Raw genomic sequence first — 19,959 nt, forward strand, 5'->3', positions numbered from 1 at the left:
GGAGTCGGACCTAGAGCAGTAGAATATGGTTGCTGTGTCAGGTTTATAAACCTCGTATTATCTCCCTATTTCACTTTTTCAATGTTCTTTTCATAAATCAATGCCCTACTTCACCTCGTCATACAGGAGTGTCGCACAAAAGTAGTGAAAATAGCAGATCTTATACACGCTCACAAGGTTCAAGGTTCAAGGTTGTTTATTGTCACACAGATGTACAAGTACATGCATAATGTGAAAAACGTATAGGTTGGGTCCTCGTTGGCTGTCTCCCACCCCCACAACGGGGTTTGGCCGATCAAAACGCATTGTGAAGGGGGCACGGTGGCACAGTTGGTAGTGCTGTCGCCTCACAGCTAGAAGGTCCTGGGTTCGATTCCCGCTCTGGACGCTGTGGGTGCTGGCGGCGTGTTTCCTCCTCCGCGTCATCAATGCCCATACCCGAGGCGGGGTTGGCGAAAGGGCCTTTCTGTGTGGAGTTTGCATGTTCTCCTCGTGTCCCCTAGGGTAGGTACCCTCACAAAAAACATGCAGTAATCCTGGTCTCTAAACTGCCTCCCCCTGGCCAGCCGGGGCGCCTGATGGAGGGGAAAGGAACTGGTTGGAATAACGTGTTCCTTCCACGCGCTACGTCCAACCAGGGAAACTCCCCCCTGTCAGGTGTAAAGGAGCAACTTGGACACTCAGGCATGAAGGAAGCATGAGTTCAAGTCTGTTGCTCTCCCCATGTCCCCCATATATGGGGACTAGGTTGGCGGAGGGTGTGTAGAGCCCAGGATCACATTGTCAACACTTTACTTTAAGGGACAAATTCATACACGTAATTAAGGCTTAATTAAGCCTTAATTATTAGTTATCATGAACTATCATTAAATCATCATTAATTACTTTTCTTCAATCAATGAATGCGTATGTAACCCATTACTTTGTTACCTGTTACTTAATGTGGTGTGTTTGAAGATCTGTTATTATCGGTCAGTTCTATGCCCATGATGAGTGCTCATAGGCGGGTATAGGATTAGTGAGTTGACTCGGTCTCCGAAACTGGTTCTAAATCTTCCGGGGGTCTCGCATGTTGGGCTCGCAGGGTTCATTTTTCATCAATTAACTACCAGTTAATTAATGTTTAGTTAAGGGTTAGTTACTAGATGCTTGTCCTCCAAAGTGAAGTCACATTCATTTAATCATTAACTACTTGTTAATTAACAATTAAGTGATGTTTAATGAATACTGAAAACACAACAAATCAAGCCTTTTTTTTATTCCAAACAAAGAATTACACAAAAAACACACACACACACACACACACACACACACACACACACACACACACACACACACACACACACACACACACACACACACACACACACACACACACACACACACACACACACACACACACACACACACACACACACACACACACACACACACACACACACACACACACAGTGCGAGAGACCATTTAAAGTAAAATAACTTCAATGTTGAAAAAATGTTGAAAAAATAAATGTTGAAAAAATAAATGTTGAAAAAATAAATGTTGAAAAAATAAATGTTGAAAAAATAAATGTTGAAAAAATAAATGTTGAAAAAATAAATGTTGAAAAAATAAATGTTGAAAAAATGTTGAAAAAATAAATGTTGAAAAACATACCTGGGCAAGCAGTCCTGGAGATAGGTCAGATGGTCGATGGTCAGAGTCGATGGTCAGAGTCGAAAGGCGATAGAAAAAGGCGATAGAAAAAGGTCAGAGTCGATGGTCAGAGTCGATGGTCAGAGTCGATGGTCAGAGTCGATGGTCAGAGTCGAAAGGCGATAGAAAAAGGCGATAGAAAAAGGTCAGAGTCGATGGTCAGAGTCGATGGTGTTATGGTTGGCTCTGAGGCCATAACGAAGAAGGGGAAACCACACCGGAGGACAATCCAAAAATAAGTATTTTATTTCATACTTGTGAAGAGATAAATAATTCAAGCAATTAAATTCAAGTTTCCAACTTAAATTGGCAGGGAAACATGCTGCCCAAAACTTATAACCAAAACAAACAAATGAACAAGGGTGCTCTCCTGCAGCCGCTCCTGCAGCCGCTCCTGCAGCCGCCCCTGCAGCCTGTGGAGAAAAGCAGATCTGAAGTGCTGTGAGAGCAGGTCTCTTAAATAGTGTTTGGAGAGACAATGGCCAGGTGTCTCCCCTTCCACTAATCATCTTTGGCTCCGCCCTCCAACACTGCAATGGAATTGTTAAAGGCACAGCCACACACACACAGAACCCCATAGTAGACTTAAAGGCCCAGGGGGCCGTCACAATGGTCAGAGTCGAAAGGCGATAGAAAAAGGCGATAGAAAAAGGCGATAGAAAAAGGCGATAGAAAAAGGCTAGTACTCGATGCTCCGACTCCTTAATAGCATTCATGAGGGCTTCCACGGCCGAGTCAGGCATGAACAGCGTGCGTGCTTCATCCTCGTCGTCGGTGCCTGGAGTTGCCGATGCGGTTTCTTTACCGCGTTTAGGTCCCTTTGGTGGCATCGTGGAACCACAAATAGTCCGAATAAGTTGTAAAAGGACTTTTGAACTATAGTTTTAATTCATAAGGTTGTGTTTGTTGGCGTCCGGGAGGGTTAAATTAAGCTAGACATAGACGCTGTGCGGAGCATTCAGGAAACACGTCTTCACATGCTGCCGGAAGTTTTAGAACCAGTTTTGGAGACCGAGTCAACTCACTAATCCCACCCGCCTATGACCACTCATCCTGGGCATAGAACTGACCGATAATAACAGATCTACAAACACACCACATTAAGTAACAGGCTTAACTACTGATAGATTAACGGAGGTTAAGTAATGGTTAAGTAATGGGTTACTTAAGCATTAATTGATTGAAGAAGACAAGGAATTAATGATGATTTAATGATAGTTCATGATAACTAATGCATCACCCAAGCCTTAAATAAGCCTTAATTAAGGCTTAATTAAGCCTTAATTACGTGTATGAATTTGTCCCTTAAAGTCAAGTGTTACCGATTTATCTTGTAGATCGGCTATTTTCAGCATGCAACCAAGTGTAAAATGACTTTTACTCATACTGGATCTCTTGTCCCTTCCTAACATTTTAGTCTAGTTTTTATTTGTTGACGAAATTGTTAATATATTTAGTCTTAGTTTTAGTCATCATAGCTTAGTTTCAATTTAGTTCCCATTTAGTTTTCGATAGTGAAAAACTTAGTCGACGAACACTTTTCGTCATAGTTTTAGTCGACAAAATCAACACTGTACTGTGAACCAAACTGTACAGGTTATAAGATGCCAATACTGGATGCCTCAAACAGAAATCCCTGCATGAACAATCCTGTACTTGGCAATGAACTGAAGCCTAAATAGAATCGTTGTGTGCTAAATTATGCTAACAGGCTTATATTATACCTAAGCTGTTAAATATAGACAGTAAAGCAGAAATGATCGCTCATTCACAGTCCCTAATGACGTATATTATATTGCCCTAAAGGGAGCATCATTTAGTATGTGCACTGTTGTTGTTGTTAGATGACATCTATGGGGTTCATTTCCATTTGTGAGGGATGCGGTGTTGATTTTGACACCACATTTTCATTTAGTTTTATATTATTTCAAATTAAATTTCCTTTCATTTTTATAGTCATATTTTAGTCACCTGATATGTTTTTGTGTTAGTCTATAGGAATACTTTTAGTCGACTAATTATCATACGATTTTAGTCTAAATCTACGGTTGATTTTGTCGACCAAAATGCATCTTCTTGGCGGGCCTTGATGGCGTCGTAGAGGCAGATTTTTAAAACGTGCTTGCACTCTGAAAATAGCCGATCTACAAGCTCACAACGCCAATCTGTGAGCTTGTAGATCTGCTGTTCTCAGAGTGCAATGCCCCCGGGCACAACCAAACATAAAATTATCTCTTCTCCACTAGTCCCTCCCTAACATTCTAGTCTTTTTCTTTGTTGACTAAATGTTCAGTGTATGCAGTCTTAGTTTTAGTCATCATAGCAAATTTCTTATATTCTTTTTATCATTGAAAAAAAATCACAATGGGGCGACTGTGGCTCAAGAGGTAGAGCAGGTCGTCCAATGATCCATGGGTCGGCGGTTCGAATCCCGGCTCCTCCTGGCTACATGTCGAAGTGTCCTTGGGCAAGACACTGAACCCCAAATTGCTCCCGATGTGCTGGCTGGTACCTTGCATGGCTTCCGTCGCAATTGGTGTATGAATGTGTGTGTGAATGGGTGAATGTAATGCACAATCTATGTAAAGCGCCTTGGATAAAGGCGCTATATAAATGCACCATTTACCATTTACAATAAATTGAACAATAGGCTGTCTGGAGATGTGAAGTCCTCTCCCGTGAGGGAGGGAAGGGAGACGGGTCATTACTCATTACCGAAAAGGAATAGGCAGGGATGGTATATACTGTAAGTATGCACTAAATTCATATTTAGAAAATGTTTCAGATGGAGAAAAAAAACCCAGATGATTTGAATCGAATATTTAGGAAAAGTCATGGAAGGGGAGGGAACCTTCTGAGAGCTGCAAAGATAATCAACTTCAAAATCTCAAAATGGGTCAGAAAGACCTCACAGACACTAGTGATAAGGCACAGTCACGGAAATAAATATGCCTAGTTTATAATCATATTGTGATATACTGTGTATGGTCTGAAAGTGCAATGCCCTAAGGTAGACTAGGGGGCCCTAATGCGAAAAGGTGAATGGTATTGTATTGATGATGTCATGAGGTCAAATGATAAGAAAGAGGAAGTAAAGAAGTGAACACATGGTATGAAGCTGCCTTGTCTGTGTGTACTTTATTTCATACGAATATACAACACATATGACAGAAAATAGCAGATCCACACACGCACGCACGCACGCACGCACGCACGCACGCACGCACGCACGCACGCACGCACGCACGCACGCACGCACACACACACACACACACACACACACACACACACACACACACACACACACACACACACACACACACACACACACACACACACACACACACACACACACACACACACACACACACACACACACACACACACACACACACACACACACACACACACACACACACACACACACACACACACACACACACACACACACACACACACACACACACACACACACACACACACACACACACGGCAGGGGAGCCAGAATGATTAGACCACTGTCACATATCCAACCCTAATGTAATTTGTAGTATGGCTCCCTCGTGTGGTCAAATCAGACAGTAGACATATTGTATCATGTCCCGCCCCTCCCCCTCACACAACACAATGTTGTGTCAAACCAACACATGCTGTGTTGTGTCATGGCGGCCATGACACAACACAGCATTGATCCAACGAGCACGAGAATTGCATTAAAGGTGTGAGCTCAGCCTTAGGTTGAAGTGGTTAATGTATACTGTAAAATCTCCAAAGTAACTAAAGTTTTCAAATAATTGTAGTGCAGTAAAAGTACACATTTTGGCTCTGAGATGTAGTGGAGTAGAAGTGGAAATTGTAAATACTCCAGTAAAGTACAAATACCTCAATTGTACTTAAGTACAGTACATGAGTAGAAGTACTTAGTTACTTTCCACCACTCTATATCAATGATGTCAGATAATATATCCTAATGGTAGCTACTGGGACGTAAGTTGGGACTTGATCACCCCCGAAACCCTGATGACCTTGGGATACATCACTGAGGATACGTCCCAGGTGCATCCATGCGATGTATTGTCGTTCTCAAACAATCAAAACAATTCAGACAATTAGGAGAAAGCCATTTCAGCTTATAGTGTTTCAGTTCCAATTCCACTTGTTTAATCTGTATCCTGACTGAGTTCTCTATCCTGGTTGGATAAAAGTTACAATTACAGATCATTTGTGGGGTCCTTGACATGAAATATTGAGTGATATAGGCCTAGAAACATGTCAGGATGTAGAAGACATTTTTTTCTGCACCTTCGGGGTGTTATGGTTCTGTTCCATTATACAGTCAATATGATATTCCATACTGTTGCTGTCGGGAGGAAACCTCATAACTCCATTTTTGAGGGTTTTTTGTGGCATAAATCAGTGCTATTGAACACCCTTTACGTCTGTGTGTTGTTTCATAAATCAGTGCTATTGAACACCCTTTACGTCTGTGTGTTGTTTCGAAAATGTTGAACCAATGGAAAGTAGTAAAAAGTGCTTTGGACAAAACCTCTTAACTCCATTGGACCCTAAAACTGTCTGCTAAAACAACTAACTCTACCACCTCTCCCCCTCTCAAACTTTCTGCTAAAGCAGCTAACTCCTAGCCTGGGTAAACCCACTCCCTCTGCTGGACAACATTTCATTCTGCCAGGAGGGTTGCAAATCTGGCGAGGGGGAAGGGTTTACCCAGGCTAGCTAACTCCTCCACCTCTCCCCCTCTCATGGAAGTAATTGACAGTATATAAAGTCACAACACCAACTTTGATGAGGCTGTATTGCTTTGTTTAAAAAAAATATAAAGGTTTTCTTAATTTCCTGAAAATGTATATTTTTCATTTCCTGAAAAAATATTTTGGATTTGGGAATCGAACCGGCAACCTTTTGGCAACAAGGGCGCTCCTCTAACCCTTAGGCCACCGCTGCCCCGAGTTATCAGGTTTCCTCCCGACAGCAGAGATATAGTATTTGTGACCACGATGAAAACATTCCTAATACTAACCCATGTTAACGTTAATTTGCTTAACGCCATTGTAATTCATCACAGAGGTACTGTATTAAAAACAAAAATACAAAAGAAAGTTGTCTCTTGTCTCTGAAATGTAAATAAATATGCTTTTAATCAATACATTTCAAATATAACAGGGTATTCAACATTGTGACAACAAATATATAGTTATACCAGTAAGACTTCTTAAAGGCCAAGGCGAGAAGCGACCGCAGGGCTGAGACACTCTAGCGGGTCTCAGCGGTATTTAAATGTCCCCAAACATTTATCAAATATCGTCCGCAAATGGAACAGTATAAGTACAACGAAAGCATGAGAACTCATAGTTATATATAATATAACAGCATTGTGACGACACATATATAGTTATATAAGATAACAGCATATACAGTATATAATAGACCATCAGTGCTTCTCAAAGTCTTTGTCTCTCAGGGCACGGCTCAGTTGGAGAGAAGTGGATTCGGTGGATGTTTATTGGAGGTGCCGTGCCCCCTCGCGGTCCATTTGGTTCCATTTGAACCAACTGGACGTCTGGACCCAATGCACATCACACTGTGCGTGCGTGTGTGTGTGTGCATGCGTGCGTGTGTGTGTGTGTGTGCGTGTTTCTTTGACGTATGAAAAAAGCTCTTTAAAGTAATTAAATTGTCACCCACTGGCTTATCGGGGAGGTGGGGGGGAGGCACCCACTGGCCTAGCGGGGAGGTGGGGGGGGGGGGGCACCCACTGGCCTAGCGGGGAGGTGGGGGGGAGGCTGGCCTAGCGGGGAGGTGGGGGGGAGGCACCCACTGGCCTAGCGGGGAGGTGGGGGGGAGGCACCCACTGGCCTAGCGGGGAGGTGGGGGGGAGGCACCCACTTTCCTAGCGGGGAGGTGGGGGGGAGGCACCCACTGGCCTAGCGGTCCAGGCGCATCATGCCACATATAGACTCTGGCCTGACAGCGCGTCACGTGTTCGAGTCCCGTTCATGACGACCTTTGCTGCGTGTCTCTCCCCTTCTCTCTCTCTCTCTTTCCTGTCCGTCTTCACTAATAATAATAATAATCAATAAAGGCAGACAAAGCCAAAAACTAATCTTAAGAAAAAACATGTTGGGTCTCGACCCACAGGTTGAGAACCACTGTGCTACTTTTACATGTCAACGACCCCAGATGACCCTAACGGTGACCCCAGATGACCATAACAGTGACCCCAGATGACCCTAACGGTGACACCAGTTGACCCAAACCGTGACCCCAGATGACCCTAACACTGACCCCAGATGACCCTAACAGTTACCACATTGAAACCAAAACACATTGATTATGTAAACACCCCCCCACACCTGTTCCTGATTACATTATGATACAACACACTGTCTGTCTGTCCTCACAGCCTGTCTGTCTGTCCTCACAGCCTGTCTGTCCTCACAGCCTGTCTGTCCTCACAGCATGTCTGTACTCACAGCCTGTCTGTCCTCACACAGAGACACAGAGGAGTTATCATCAACAGTGAACCCAGCGTAGAGAGGTTCAGTGAATGTGTTCTGGAAGGTGTACAGGTGTGTCAGAGTGTCCTCTAACACTCTGTAGAAGGACAGAGTCCCAGCAGGACGGTCCAGATACACTGCTACTCTGTTGGAGCCAGAGGGACGGATAGGAAGGAAAGTGTCCTTACTATTGTGTATGACAGAGTAAACGTTACCACGGTGACCATCTCTACAGAACAGACTCCAGGAATGTTTATTGTATCCAAGCGCACAGTCCTCACCCAGTCCTTTCCTACTGATGTCTCTGTCAGTCACTCCTATATGAAACGCTCCACTGAACTCTATCTCACTGTAGCAGCGTTCATCTAGACTCTCTTTACTCAGAACCTGAGGCCTGTACTCAAACCTGTCAGGATGATCAGGATCTGAATGATCCTGAAAATCATCCCGTCCTGTCACCTTCCTGTTGTTCTCAGACAGAATGAGGGATCTGCCTGCTGTGTTTGTGTCCAGTGTGAGACGCTGGAAATCTGATGAGAAAACAACACAGTAAACATTAAATGCATCATGCACTGAGCGAAATGCATGCACGCACGCACGCACGCACGCACGCACGCACGCACGCACGCACGTACGTACGTACGTACAAACCAATATTGAACCAACATTAACACAATAATTGTTAAAAGCATATGCAATGTCAGATGGGTCAGAGTAAACTCTATTGACATCAACAAATTGAGATGGAAGAGTGGCTGTAGCCTTTTTCCTATTTAGAAGCTGGTTGATGACACTCCAGGTGGTTTTGAAGCCTCATTGAATTTGTCTGAAAAGTACTTTTTCTTAGCAGTTCTAACAAGATGATTGTAATTGTTACGATATTTCTTATAATTTGCTATATAAATTAGGGATGGATTACAGATGAATTTATTATACAACCTATTCTTAGCTTTCAGAGACTTATGGAGATCTGGTGTAAACCAGGGTTTTCTAAATGCACAGACCTCGTTTGCTTTTTTACTGACAAGAGGAAAGCACCTGTTGAATACAGAGTTAAAGTACTTAAAAAATGACTGATATGCTTGTTCAACATCATCACGAGTGTATACATCATCCCATAGGATGTCATCAATCAGCTTCTCAAATCGTTGTTAAACACTCTAAACCTTAGAACTGTGTCTGCCTCCTGGTGTTTAACTGAGGGTTTTGATGAGGAGTGAAAAATACTTTACCTTCTCGGTTAATTTTTGTCCAGGACACATGCAAGACTAGAATTTAAATGTTCAATGTTTGAGTCTGGGGGCTTGTATATGCAGCCTATGACAACATGCTTACCATTAAAAATGTCACAAGAGGGTATTTCAAGAAACAGTGATTCAACATCATGACTCTCAGAGTTGTGAGTGCTAGATCATCTCTATGTTTGAATTGATATTTATTGTGTAGGTATACGGATACACCTCCACCAGATTTAGCCATTCAAGACAAAAAATTAAAAAGTGCCTCATGATGTTTAAATTAAAAGTAGAGAACTGCTTTGTTTGGGGCTTTGGAATATAGCTTTGGAAGTAGACTATGAAATTGATCGATACTAAAATAGTCACAGGATAGTGACTCAGCTAGGAGTTAAAGAGCTAAAGAAGTTTGAATCAGGATCAAGAGGGTCCATAAATCTAGAGTCACTACGGATAAAGTGGATGAAGTGGTTAAAACTAAAGCTAAGATGACACAGATGTGTTCCAGGTCTTAATTGGGTTAGACAGACAGACTGACTCACATGTTGTAAGGAGTTGAGGTTTAGTCCAGTGTTCTCCTCCATGATTCACACTGTAGGAAGTAGAACAACAATGAATCAAGTCAAAACCTCTGCTGCTTAATCGGCTCACATCGGCCTGTTTTAGTCCCACCAAATATTTACTAAACACATTTTGTCATCATTCTCCCACAGACTCTGTCCAAACAAGACACACATTGGTACACCATATGGTCATGTGATTAAGACGCATCTCTCAGATGATAAGATTGAGTGTCTCGTTTTGATCATAATGCTTTAAATCATGAACGATTGCTAGTCTAGTTATAGTTGAAATAAATGTTACATTTATACAGCGCTTTTATCCAAAGCGCTTTACATAATTACATTCACCCCCCCCCCCCCCCCACACACACACACACACACACACACACACACACATTCACCCATTAAGCAATTAGGGGTTCAGAGGACACTCAAGGACACTTCCACACTAACTCTCTGGGGGAGCCCACAGGGATCAAACCGGGAACCTTGCGGTTCCTATCTGGTTGTTCTACCAGCCACTCTACCGCTGACCCACTGCCACCCCTGTTTAAACAGTCTAGATACTTCTATCTGGACTTTATGGGTCCGCCTGGCCAGCCAGTTAAACATTCTACACACTGACCAACATGGACACACTGTAGTCGACTCACTTGACAGTCTCCAGTGCAGCAGACAGCTTCTTCAGAGCAGAGTCTCCTAAGTGGCTGAAGTTCAAGTCCAGCTGTTTCAGCTGGGAGGAGGGGTTGGAGGTCACAGCTGAAGCCACAGAAGAACAGCCTTCCTCTGTGACTCCACAGCCTGACAACCTGCAGAGAAATACACATTTAACAACAAGTGCTGTTGATGATCAAGTAGAGATCCACACAGAGAGAACACACATTCTTTACCCCAGGATCTGCAGTCCACACTGTGGACTCTTCAGTACAGCAGAGAGCTGGATCAGTTGTGATTCCTGCAGGCAGATGAAACTGAGGTCCAATTCTCTCAAATGGAGATGATTAGAGCTGAGAGCTGAGAGCAGAACTTCAAATCCTGCCTGTGTGAAGGTACAGCCAGCAAGTCTGTAATTACACATGAAATATCTGGATTGAATATCAGACTTTTGGAGTAATGACCCCAAGAGATGGAAAGAAAAGGCAGGACATATTGTAATTACTGTACCGTAGAATTGATAATGATAATTCCCTAGCAGCCATGATGGATCACATATTGTAGCATTGTGATGTGAGAGTGCGAACTAGACAACTCAAACTCTGACCATATTATTATTCTAATCAGTGTGGGATACCATGATGTCAACTTTATTCACACTCTTCTTATTATAATCAAACGATAAATAATAAAACAGAACTAATCAAAATAATCATCTGACCTCAGTATCTCCAGTTGACAGTTTGGATTCTTCAATCCAGCAGAGAGCAGGTCCATGAATGGATCCGTTATGTCATTATAACTGATGTCCAATTCTCTTAGATGTGAAGGATTAGAGCTGAGAGCTGAACACACAATCTCATATTCTGCCTTTTGGAGGTAACAGCCAACAAGTCTGAAAATGTAGATTATGTAAAATCAGTGATTTATATCAACACAGATTAGATCAAATTCATGTTCAAGGAAATTAACTATAAAGTGTAATGTAAATGTACAATCTAGTTGGTCATATAAGAACAGGGAACCAGAAAACATAAAGGTGAAAGACACATAATCTGAATTAATACTACAGTGTAATTTGCATCAGTTTCATTTTAAATACACTTACATTTTATTTAAATAGTACATTGATTCTATTCACATGACTACTAACCGAGCCTTTCTGCTGTTCCTCACAGCTGGGATCAGACAGTTTCTCCCCCATAGTGATGGTGTGTTGTATTTGTACAGGTCCAACTCCTCCAGAACCTCCTCTGACGACAGCAGCATGAAGGCCAGAGCTGAACACTGGCTCTCAGACAGTTCTGTCTTTGATCTGTCAGCTGACTTCAGGAACTGTTGGATCTCCTGATGTACTGAGTGGTCGTTCATCTCCATCAGACAGTGGAAGATGTTGATGAATCTGTCAGGAGAGAGACTCCCATCTTTATTTTTCATCTCCTTCAGGTTGTTGATGACTCTCTGGATGCTCTCTGGACTGTTCTCTGTGTGACCCAGCAGGCCTCCTAACAGACTCTGGTTGGACTGCAGTGAGAGGCCATGAAGGAAGCGGACAAAGAGGTCCAGGTGGCCGTTCTTACTCTTCATGGCTTTTCCGATGGCTCTCTGCAGGAAGTTCTCCAAGGAACTGACATCATCTCCCAGGAATGTCTTCAGTACCTTCATGTTCCTCTGTGTGAAACAGTGGAACAGGTAGACTGCAGCCAGGAACTCCTGGATGCTCAGATGAACAAAGCTGTAGATCTTTCTCTGAGATTGAACGGTCTCTTCTTTGAAGATCTCTGTGCACACTCCCGAGTACAGCGCAGCGTCGTTCACATCGAGACCACACTCTTCTAGGTCTTCTTGGTAGAACATGACGCTGCCTTTCTCCAGATGTACAAACGCCAGCCTGGCCAGCTTCAGAAGAACTTCCCTGTCAGTCTCCCCCTTTCTTCTTTCTCTGATTCTCTCTTTTTTGTTTTTTTTCTTTTTCTTTTCTTTTCTTTTCACCTCATGAGTCTCGTCATACTTCATCTTCATCCTCCTTAACTGGAGCCACATGAAGTGGCTGAACATCCCGGTCAGGTTCTTGGGCAGCTGTCCTGTCTCGTCTGTCTTCACCAGGTGCTCCACAACGGTAGCGGTCATCCAAGAGAAGACTGGGATGTGACACATGATGTGGATGCTCTTTGATGTCTTCACGTGTGAGATGATGGTGCTGGCCAGCTCCTCATCATCACTGAACATCTTCCTGAAGAACTCCTCCTTCTGGGAGTCTGTGAACCCTCGTATTTCTGTCACCATGTCAACGCATGCAGGAGGGATCTGATTGGCTGCTGCAGGTCTGGTGGTTATCCAGAGGAGAGCAGAGGGGAGCAGATTCCCCTTGATGAGGTTCGCCAGCAGCACGCCCACCGATGATGTCACCGTGACATCAGAGACAACGTCATTGTTGTCGAAGACGTCAGAATCGACGTCAATGTTCTCGAATTTCAGCGGAAACCTGCTTTCATCGAGACCATCGAAGATGAAGCCAACTTTCCAGGCAGCGAGCTGCTCTGCTGTGACCTTCTTTAACGTTGGATGGAAAACATGGATCAGTGAGAGAAGACTGTGCTGCTCATCTCGGACCAAGTTCAGCTCCCGGAATGAGAAGGGAACCAGGAGAATGATGTCTTGGTTCTCCAAACCTCTTGCCCAGTCCAGAGCGAACTTACGCACAGAGAATGTCTTTCCGATGCCAGCGATGCCATTGGTCAGAACTCTGCTGCTGGGTGTGTCTCTGCCAGGGAGGAGGGTCTTAAAGATGGCACGGCACTTGATTAGGACGTCATGGAGGGTCTTCATGTTGGAGGCGGTCTCAAGCTGCCACACCTCATGTTGCTGATTAACCCCTTCACTCCCTCCTGCTGATAGGTGGAGGTCTGTGTAGATGTTGGAGAGGGAGGGCACTTCAGTGACGTATGTCACATGCTCAAGACCGTCCAAAGTGACCTTATAAACCTTTAAATCCTCCTGCAGACTGACATCTGATATGAGAAGACAATTAATACATGTTAAACATTCTGATTCAATCATAACTTTATCATTGAACATACCATGTAATTAAAGCGTATTAAATATCCTCCAGAAAATCAAAATTTGTAAAAGAAAAGAAAAGAAATGGGCTAAAATAAATTACATTGAATCATTTGTTTTAGTCTAAATGCATATCAGTATTTGGACATTGATACAGGAATACAACATGGACATTTAAACATTGTATTAATTGATATAAAATGTTATTGAGTGTAAAATGTTGTCCAGTCTTACTGTGTCCAGGTGTGGTTTGACTGAATGTCTTCTGTCCAGGTGTGTTTCTGAATGTCTCTCTGTGGAGATGAAGACAATAGAATATAGAAAATGGATAGTTTATTAACAATCCTACTTTATTATGAAACATTCTTTATCATTATTATGTCTCATACATTAAAGTACGCTTAGTACCACTTATTGAAGATAAAAGTGAGAGCAGAAAGGTGACGACGGAAAAGTGAGGACGCAAATTGTGATTGGCCAGAATGAGATGATGATGTATAGGCATGTAACGATTCACTCAACTCACGATACGATTCGTATCACGATATGAGGTTCACGATACGATTTTTCACGATATTAAAAAATATACATATTTTAATGAGAAATTACCGTTTTAATTTTATATAATTTATCTTCCCCCCTGAGATTTTTTATTTAACTACATTGCAAAAGAAGTAGCATTACTTTTGACAGTGCAGAAACATAATTGCCTTCCTTGATGAGCATCATCGACCATCATCACCTGGGCACAGACACAGACACAGACAGCTCTACAGTGCTCTACTACTGATCGCGATAAATCGCGATTTATTATTTCAATGAATCGATTCATATCGTCGGGATTAATATCGATATATATCGATATACGATATATCGTTACATGCCTAATGATGTATGATGATATGTATTGCTGCTTTCTTTCGTTTTAGCGATTTTCACTATATTTTGACAGGGGGCAAGCATGGCTAAATATGATATATATGACTGACAGACAGACAGACAGACAGGCAGGCAGGCAGACAGACAGACAGACAGACAGACAGACAGACAGACAGACAGGCAGGCAGGCAGGCAGGCAGGCAGGCAGGCAGGCAGGCAGGCAGGCAGGCAGGCAGGCAGGCAGGCAGGCAGACAAGCCCCGTACACACTATTAAAACAAAATCGCTCTCTCTGTTTCGGGGGGGAGGAGGGCAGAACACAGCCATGGAGCAAAGCTGCTCTGTGAAACCCAGTGACTGCCATTGAAAATGAATTGTGAGCTGCTCTCCCCCCGGAACAGAGAGAACGATTTTGTCTTAAGAATATGCCTTCGGCCTGGCGGAGATAATGCAACTCAACCTGGCAACCTGACTGTAGAAAGTAACAGTACAGTAAAGAACTTGGGGGTCATTATTGATTCTGAATTTAATTTTAATTCACACATTAATCATGTTACCAAGATTGTCTTTTTTCATCTTAGAAATATTGCACGAATCAGAGCCTATTTGTCATTGGACGATGCAAAAACGCTAATCCACGCCTTTGTTTTTTCTCGGCTTGATTACTGCAATGCACTTTTTTCTGGACTGCCTAAGAAAACAACTGACAGATTACAACTTACAACTCCAAAATGCAGCAGCCAGAGTTTTAACTAGAACTAAGATGAGAGAACATATTACTCCAGTTTTGGCTTCATTGCACTGGCTTCCGGTTGTTTTTAGGATTGATTTTATTGAAATTCTTCTACTTGTTTATAAAGCTCTCAATGGTCTCGCACCTTCCTACCTACATGACTGCCTGCCTAAATATGTCTGCTCGCTTTGCCTAAAAAAATGGCAACTAAAAAATACGGGGAAGCAGCTTTTTGCTTCTACGGGCCGACGGCTTGGAACAAACTCCCACTGTACCTTCGACAGGCAGCCTCTGTAGACATTTTTAAAGCACAGCTCAAGACCCACTTCTACACCCTTGCTTTTAATTGATTTTTCTTTTTTTTGTTATTCATGTCCTCACTGTATTGCATTACTGTTCTTGTTTTTTAATGTTTATGCCTTGCTTTTCTTTTATTTCCTCTTCATTGCAAAGCACTTTACAGCTGCATTTCATGTCATGAAAGGTGCTATACAAATAAAGTTTTATTATTATTATTATTATTAAATGAAAAACTCAATGGCACCGCCCATGGGGAGGAGCCAATGATAATGTAAATACCACATTTATATAGCACATTTAAAAACAACAACGTTGTACCGAAGTGCTTTACAGTAAAACATAAAAAAAAAACACACACAACTTCATTGAAAAACCACAAACAACATGCACAACTAGTGTCACATTAAACATCAAAACATCTCATACTGTGCTTGGAAATGCCAAGGAATAAAGGTAAGTCTTGAGGCGTGATTTAAACACCTGCAGGGTGGGGGCTTGTCTTATGTGCAGAGGTAATTTAAACACCTGGAGGGCGGGGGCGTGTCTTATGTGCAGAGGTAATTTAAACACCTGGAGGGTGGGGGCGTGTCTTATGTGCAGAGGCAGCTCATCTGTTCATCCAGAGCTTGGGAGCTGCCACTGCAAAAGCCCGGTTCCCTCTGAGCTTCAGCCTGGTTTTAGGCACCACCAGGAGAAGCTGGTCAGAGGACCTAAGCGTCCGTGTCGGAGCATAGGGTTTCAGCAGTTCAGATAAATAATTGGGTGCCAAACCATTTAGACACTTATAGGCAATTCACACTTCTTTCTTTAGGTACGCATGCATTCACATTGGAACGATCCGTATCTAAATACACTTCAACGGTCCAGAGACCCGCCCCCCCATGCGGTCTCGGGGACGGTTGGGCGATCCGGTACGCATCATTCACACTACCACAAGATCTGCCAAGTGGTCCCGAGTGCGCACCCGGGACCATAGTGTGAATTGCCCCTTAAAGACAAAGAGCAATACTTTGAAGTCAATCCTGTAATCGCACAGGAAGCCAGTGGAGGGAGGCTAGTACAGGGCTGATGTGGTCTCGCTTACGTGCAGGCGCGCAGATAGGGGGGGGGGGGGATGGGGGGGGGGGGGGTCGACCCCCTCAGTTTCATGAGGAGGGGGGATTATCCCCTCCAAAAAAAAAAGCCATGTACCGTGGCTGCATGTGTTTTGCTGTGTTGGCAGTGTTTTGCCGTGAAATCTGCTAAAAAACGCGGAAAATCTGCGTAATTATGCGCAAAAGTGGGGGGGGATATCCCCCCCTCCTCATGACATTTTCCGTGCACGCTTTGCGCGTGCAGATAGCCCCCAAATATATCCCCCCCAGTTATAAAATGCTATCTGCGCCCCTGCTTACGTGTGCCTGTAAGTAACCTAGCAGCGGCGTTCTGGACTAACTGTAGTCGAGAGATGGAAACCTGGTTTACGCCAATATACAGGGCATTACAGTAGTCAAGGAGGGATTTCATAAAAGCATGAATTACAGTTTCAAACACAGAGCGGGATAGACAAGATTTAACCTTAGATAGCCTCCTAAGCTGGAAGAAGCTCTTTCTTACTACCTCATTTATCTGTTTGTCCATCTTTAGGTCAGAGTCGATTTAGAAACCTAGATTGGTGGCAGTTGGCTTTAAGAAGGGCTCAAGGGGGCCTAAAACACCAGGAGGAGACACATGTGTATGTGTGGGCCCAAACACCATAACTTCAGTTTTGCTGTCATTGAAGTTTAAAGCCAGCCATGCTTTTACATCCTCGAGGCAAGCAAGGAGTGGTTTTAAAGAGTCAGGATTGTTATGCTTTAGAGGCAATTAAATGTGGCTGTCATCAGCGTAACAATGGAATACAACTCTTTATCTGTAAGTCTTACAATAAAAACATACATACATTTATTGTGTTATTGTGTTGTATATATTTATAGGAGGATTGACACACACACATTGTCAATGCTGTCTATACGTCTGCAGTCTATTGTCTATATGACAGAAAACAGGTGTAGGACAAAGTCTTCGACAGCTCGAAGTTTGGCGTGGCGTACGCCAAAGTTCAAAGTCAAACTGGAATGATAAATGCCGAAAGTTGTGGTGATTCCGGCGTACACCCAAATATGGGAGTATGCCGGAATCACCACAATTGTCCGCATTTAAAAATGAGGGCCATGGTCTATATGTTAGTGTATATATATTTATAGAAGGATTGACATACTGTGAGTCAGGAGGTCCAGGTTCGTTACTGAAGTCAGGATTCAGCCATCCTTTAGACCGGTCACTCTTCACAGACAGAAGGCTGGGAGTTGGAGACTCTGCTCTGTGGTCAACACTTCTGGAATCATAACAACATTATACAATTATCATAATTATGAATGAAAAGAATCACGTTCTTAATCATTATGTCTCGTTCTACAAGTAGAGAGAACACAACATCTTGGGTTTCAGCTACTGAACACTGCAGCAACAAGAGAAACAGCAACACATAGAAATATGTTAATAACAGAAACTGAAATGTATTAAAACTACAACTTTATTTACTTTAAACTACAGTAATAGGTAATAACACGAATCGGACAGTTATAGCGCCACCATGAGGATGATTTGAAAATATCAAGTGGCATTGTTGAGCTAAGGTAAAGCTCTCTACTGCGCAATCTTCGTTCCTACTCTCACCTATGGTCATGAAGTGTGGGTCATGACCCAAAGAATAAGGTCGTAAATACAAGCGGCCGAAATTAGTCTGTTTCCCCCTCGCCTCGCTTGCCTGTCATGTCCGCATGCACGCACGCACGCACGCACCTACTTGCACGCACGCACCTACTTGTGCCCCGGGGTCACACGGAGGAGACCCCGAGGCAGACCAAGGCGCAGTTGGAGGAAACACATCGACTCACTGGCCTTGGAACGTCTCGGGATCCCCCAGGAGGAAGTCACTAATGTTGTTCTGGAGAGGGAGGTCTGGAGCTCTCTGGTGGAGCTGTTGCCCCCGCGACCCGACTACGGATAATGGTTGAAGATGGATGGATGGATGGCAGTAAAGCACTGTTTGTTTGATTAAGCATCTAAACTTGTAACATTGGAAACATGTTATATTGTTTTTAATTGCGCGATTTTAATTGCTTGTACAGTTGGAAATCTCCTACCGATTTCATATGACACATCATAGATCAGTCGATGTATGCTTTGTATGTATAATATTTATTCGTTTTATAGATATACATTTTAGGAGTGAATAAATATGTTTAGATGCCTTTCAGCTGGTCAGTCAATGCTGTCTATACGTCTGTCTATTGTCTATACGACAGAAAACAGGTGTAGGACAAAGTCTTCGACAGCTCGAAGTTTGGCGTGGCGTACGCCAAAGTTCAAAGTCAAACTGGAATGATAAATGCCGAAAGTTGTGGTGATTCCGGCGTACACCCAAATATGGGAGTATGCTGGCATCACCACAATTGTCCGCATTTAAAAATGAGGGCCATGGTCTATATGTTAGTGTATATATATTTATAGAAGGATTGACATACTGTGAGTCAGGAGGTCCAGGTTCGTTACTGAAGTCAGGATTCAGCCATCCTTTAGACCGGTCACTCTTCACAGACAGAAGGCTGGGAGTTGGAGACTCTGCTCTGTGGTCAACACTTCTGGAATCATAACAACATTATACAATTATCATAATTATGAATGAAAAGAATCACGTTCTTAATCATTATGTCTCGTTCTACAAGTAGAGAGAACACAACATCTTGGGTTTCAGCTACTGAACACTGCAGCAACAAGAGAAACAGCAACACATAGAAATATGTTAATAACAGAAACTGAAATGTATTAAAACTACAACTTTATTTACTTTAAACTACAGTAATAGGTAATAACACGAATCGGACAGTTATAGCGCCACCATGAGGATGATTTGAAAATATCAAGTGGCATTGTTGAGCTAAGGTAAAGCTCTCTACTGCGCAATCTTCGTTCCTACTCTCACCTATGGTCATGAAGTGTGGGTCATGACCCAAAGAATAAGGTCGTAAATACAAGCGGCCAAAATGAGTCTGTTTCCCCCTCGCCTCGCTTGCCTGTCATGTCCGCATGCACGCACGCACGCACGCACCTACTTGCACGCACGCACCTACTTGTGCCCCGGGGTCACACGGAGGAGACCCCGGGGCAGACCAAGGCGCAGTTGGAGGAAACACATCGACTCACTGGCCTTGGAACGTCTCGGGATCCCCCAGGAGGAAGTCACTAATGTTGTTCTGGAGAGGGAGGTCTGGAGCTCTCTGGTGGAGCTGTTGCCCCCGCGA

The 19,959-nt window shown here is 43.2% G+C and overlaps 2 protein-coding genes across 3 annotated transcripts in view; both read right to left on the bottom strand.

Moving 5' to 3' along the window:
* Positions 1-7,526: 7,526 nt before the first annotated feature.
* LOC306916042 (protein NLRC3-like) overlaps positions 7,527-19,959 on the bottom strand; it is a 67,460-nt gene continuing 55,027 nt past the window's right edge. Inside the window, exons 10-11 of the mRNA XM_079493742.1 lie at positions 8,039-8,165; positions 7,527-7,944 (exon numbers count right to left, since the gene is read on the bottom strand). Coding sequence (XP_079349868.1) covers positions 8,133-8,165 — 33 coding nt within the window. The 3' untranslated portion in view covers positions 7,527-7,944; positions 8,039-8,132. The remainder of the gene's footprint in view (positions 7,945-8,038; positions 8,166-19,959) is intronic.
* LOC306916041 (uncharacterized protein) overlaps positions 8,066-19,959 on the bottom strand; it is a 49,999-nt gene continuing 38,105 nt past the window's right edge. For both annotated transcript variants that reach the window (XM_079493740.1, XM_079493741.1), the window contains 9 exons: positions 19,183-19,299; positions 17,874-17,990; positions 13,958-14,016; positions 11,817-13,674; positions 11,385-11,558; positions 10,900-11,073; positions 10,663-10,818; positions 9,989-10,038; positions 8,066-8,741 (listed from right to left, as the gene is read on the bottom strand). In XM_079493740.1, coding sequence (XP_079349866.1) covers positions 8,167-8,741; positions 9,989-10,038; positions 10,663-10,818; positions 10,900-11,073; positions 11,385-11,558; positions 11,817-13,674; positions 13,958-14,016; positions 17,874-17,990; positions 19,183-19,299 — 3,280 coding nt within the window. In that variant the 3' untranslated portion in view covers positions 8,066-8,166. The remainder of the gene's footprint in view (positions 8,742-9,988; positions 10,039-10,662; positions 10,819-10,899; positions 11,074-11,384; positions 11,559-11,816; positions 13,675-13,957; positions 14,017-17,873; positions 17,991-19,182; positions 19,300-19,959) is intronic.

The sequence above is a fragment of the Electrona antarctica genome, assembly GCF_951216825.1.
Source record: "Electrona antarctica genome assembly, chromosome: 23".
Taxonomy (NCBI): Eukaryota; Metazoa; Chordata; class Actinopteri; order Myctophiformes; family Myctophidae; genus Electrona; species Electrona antarctica.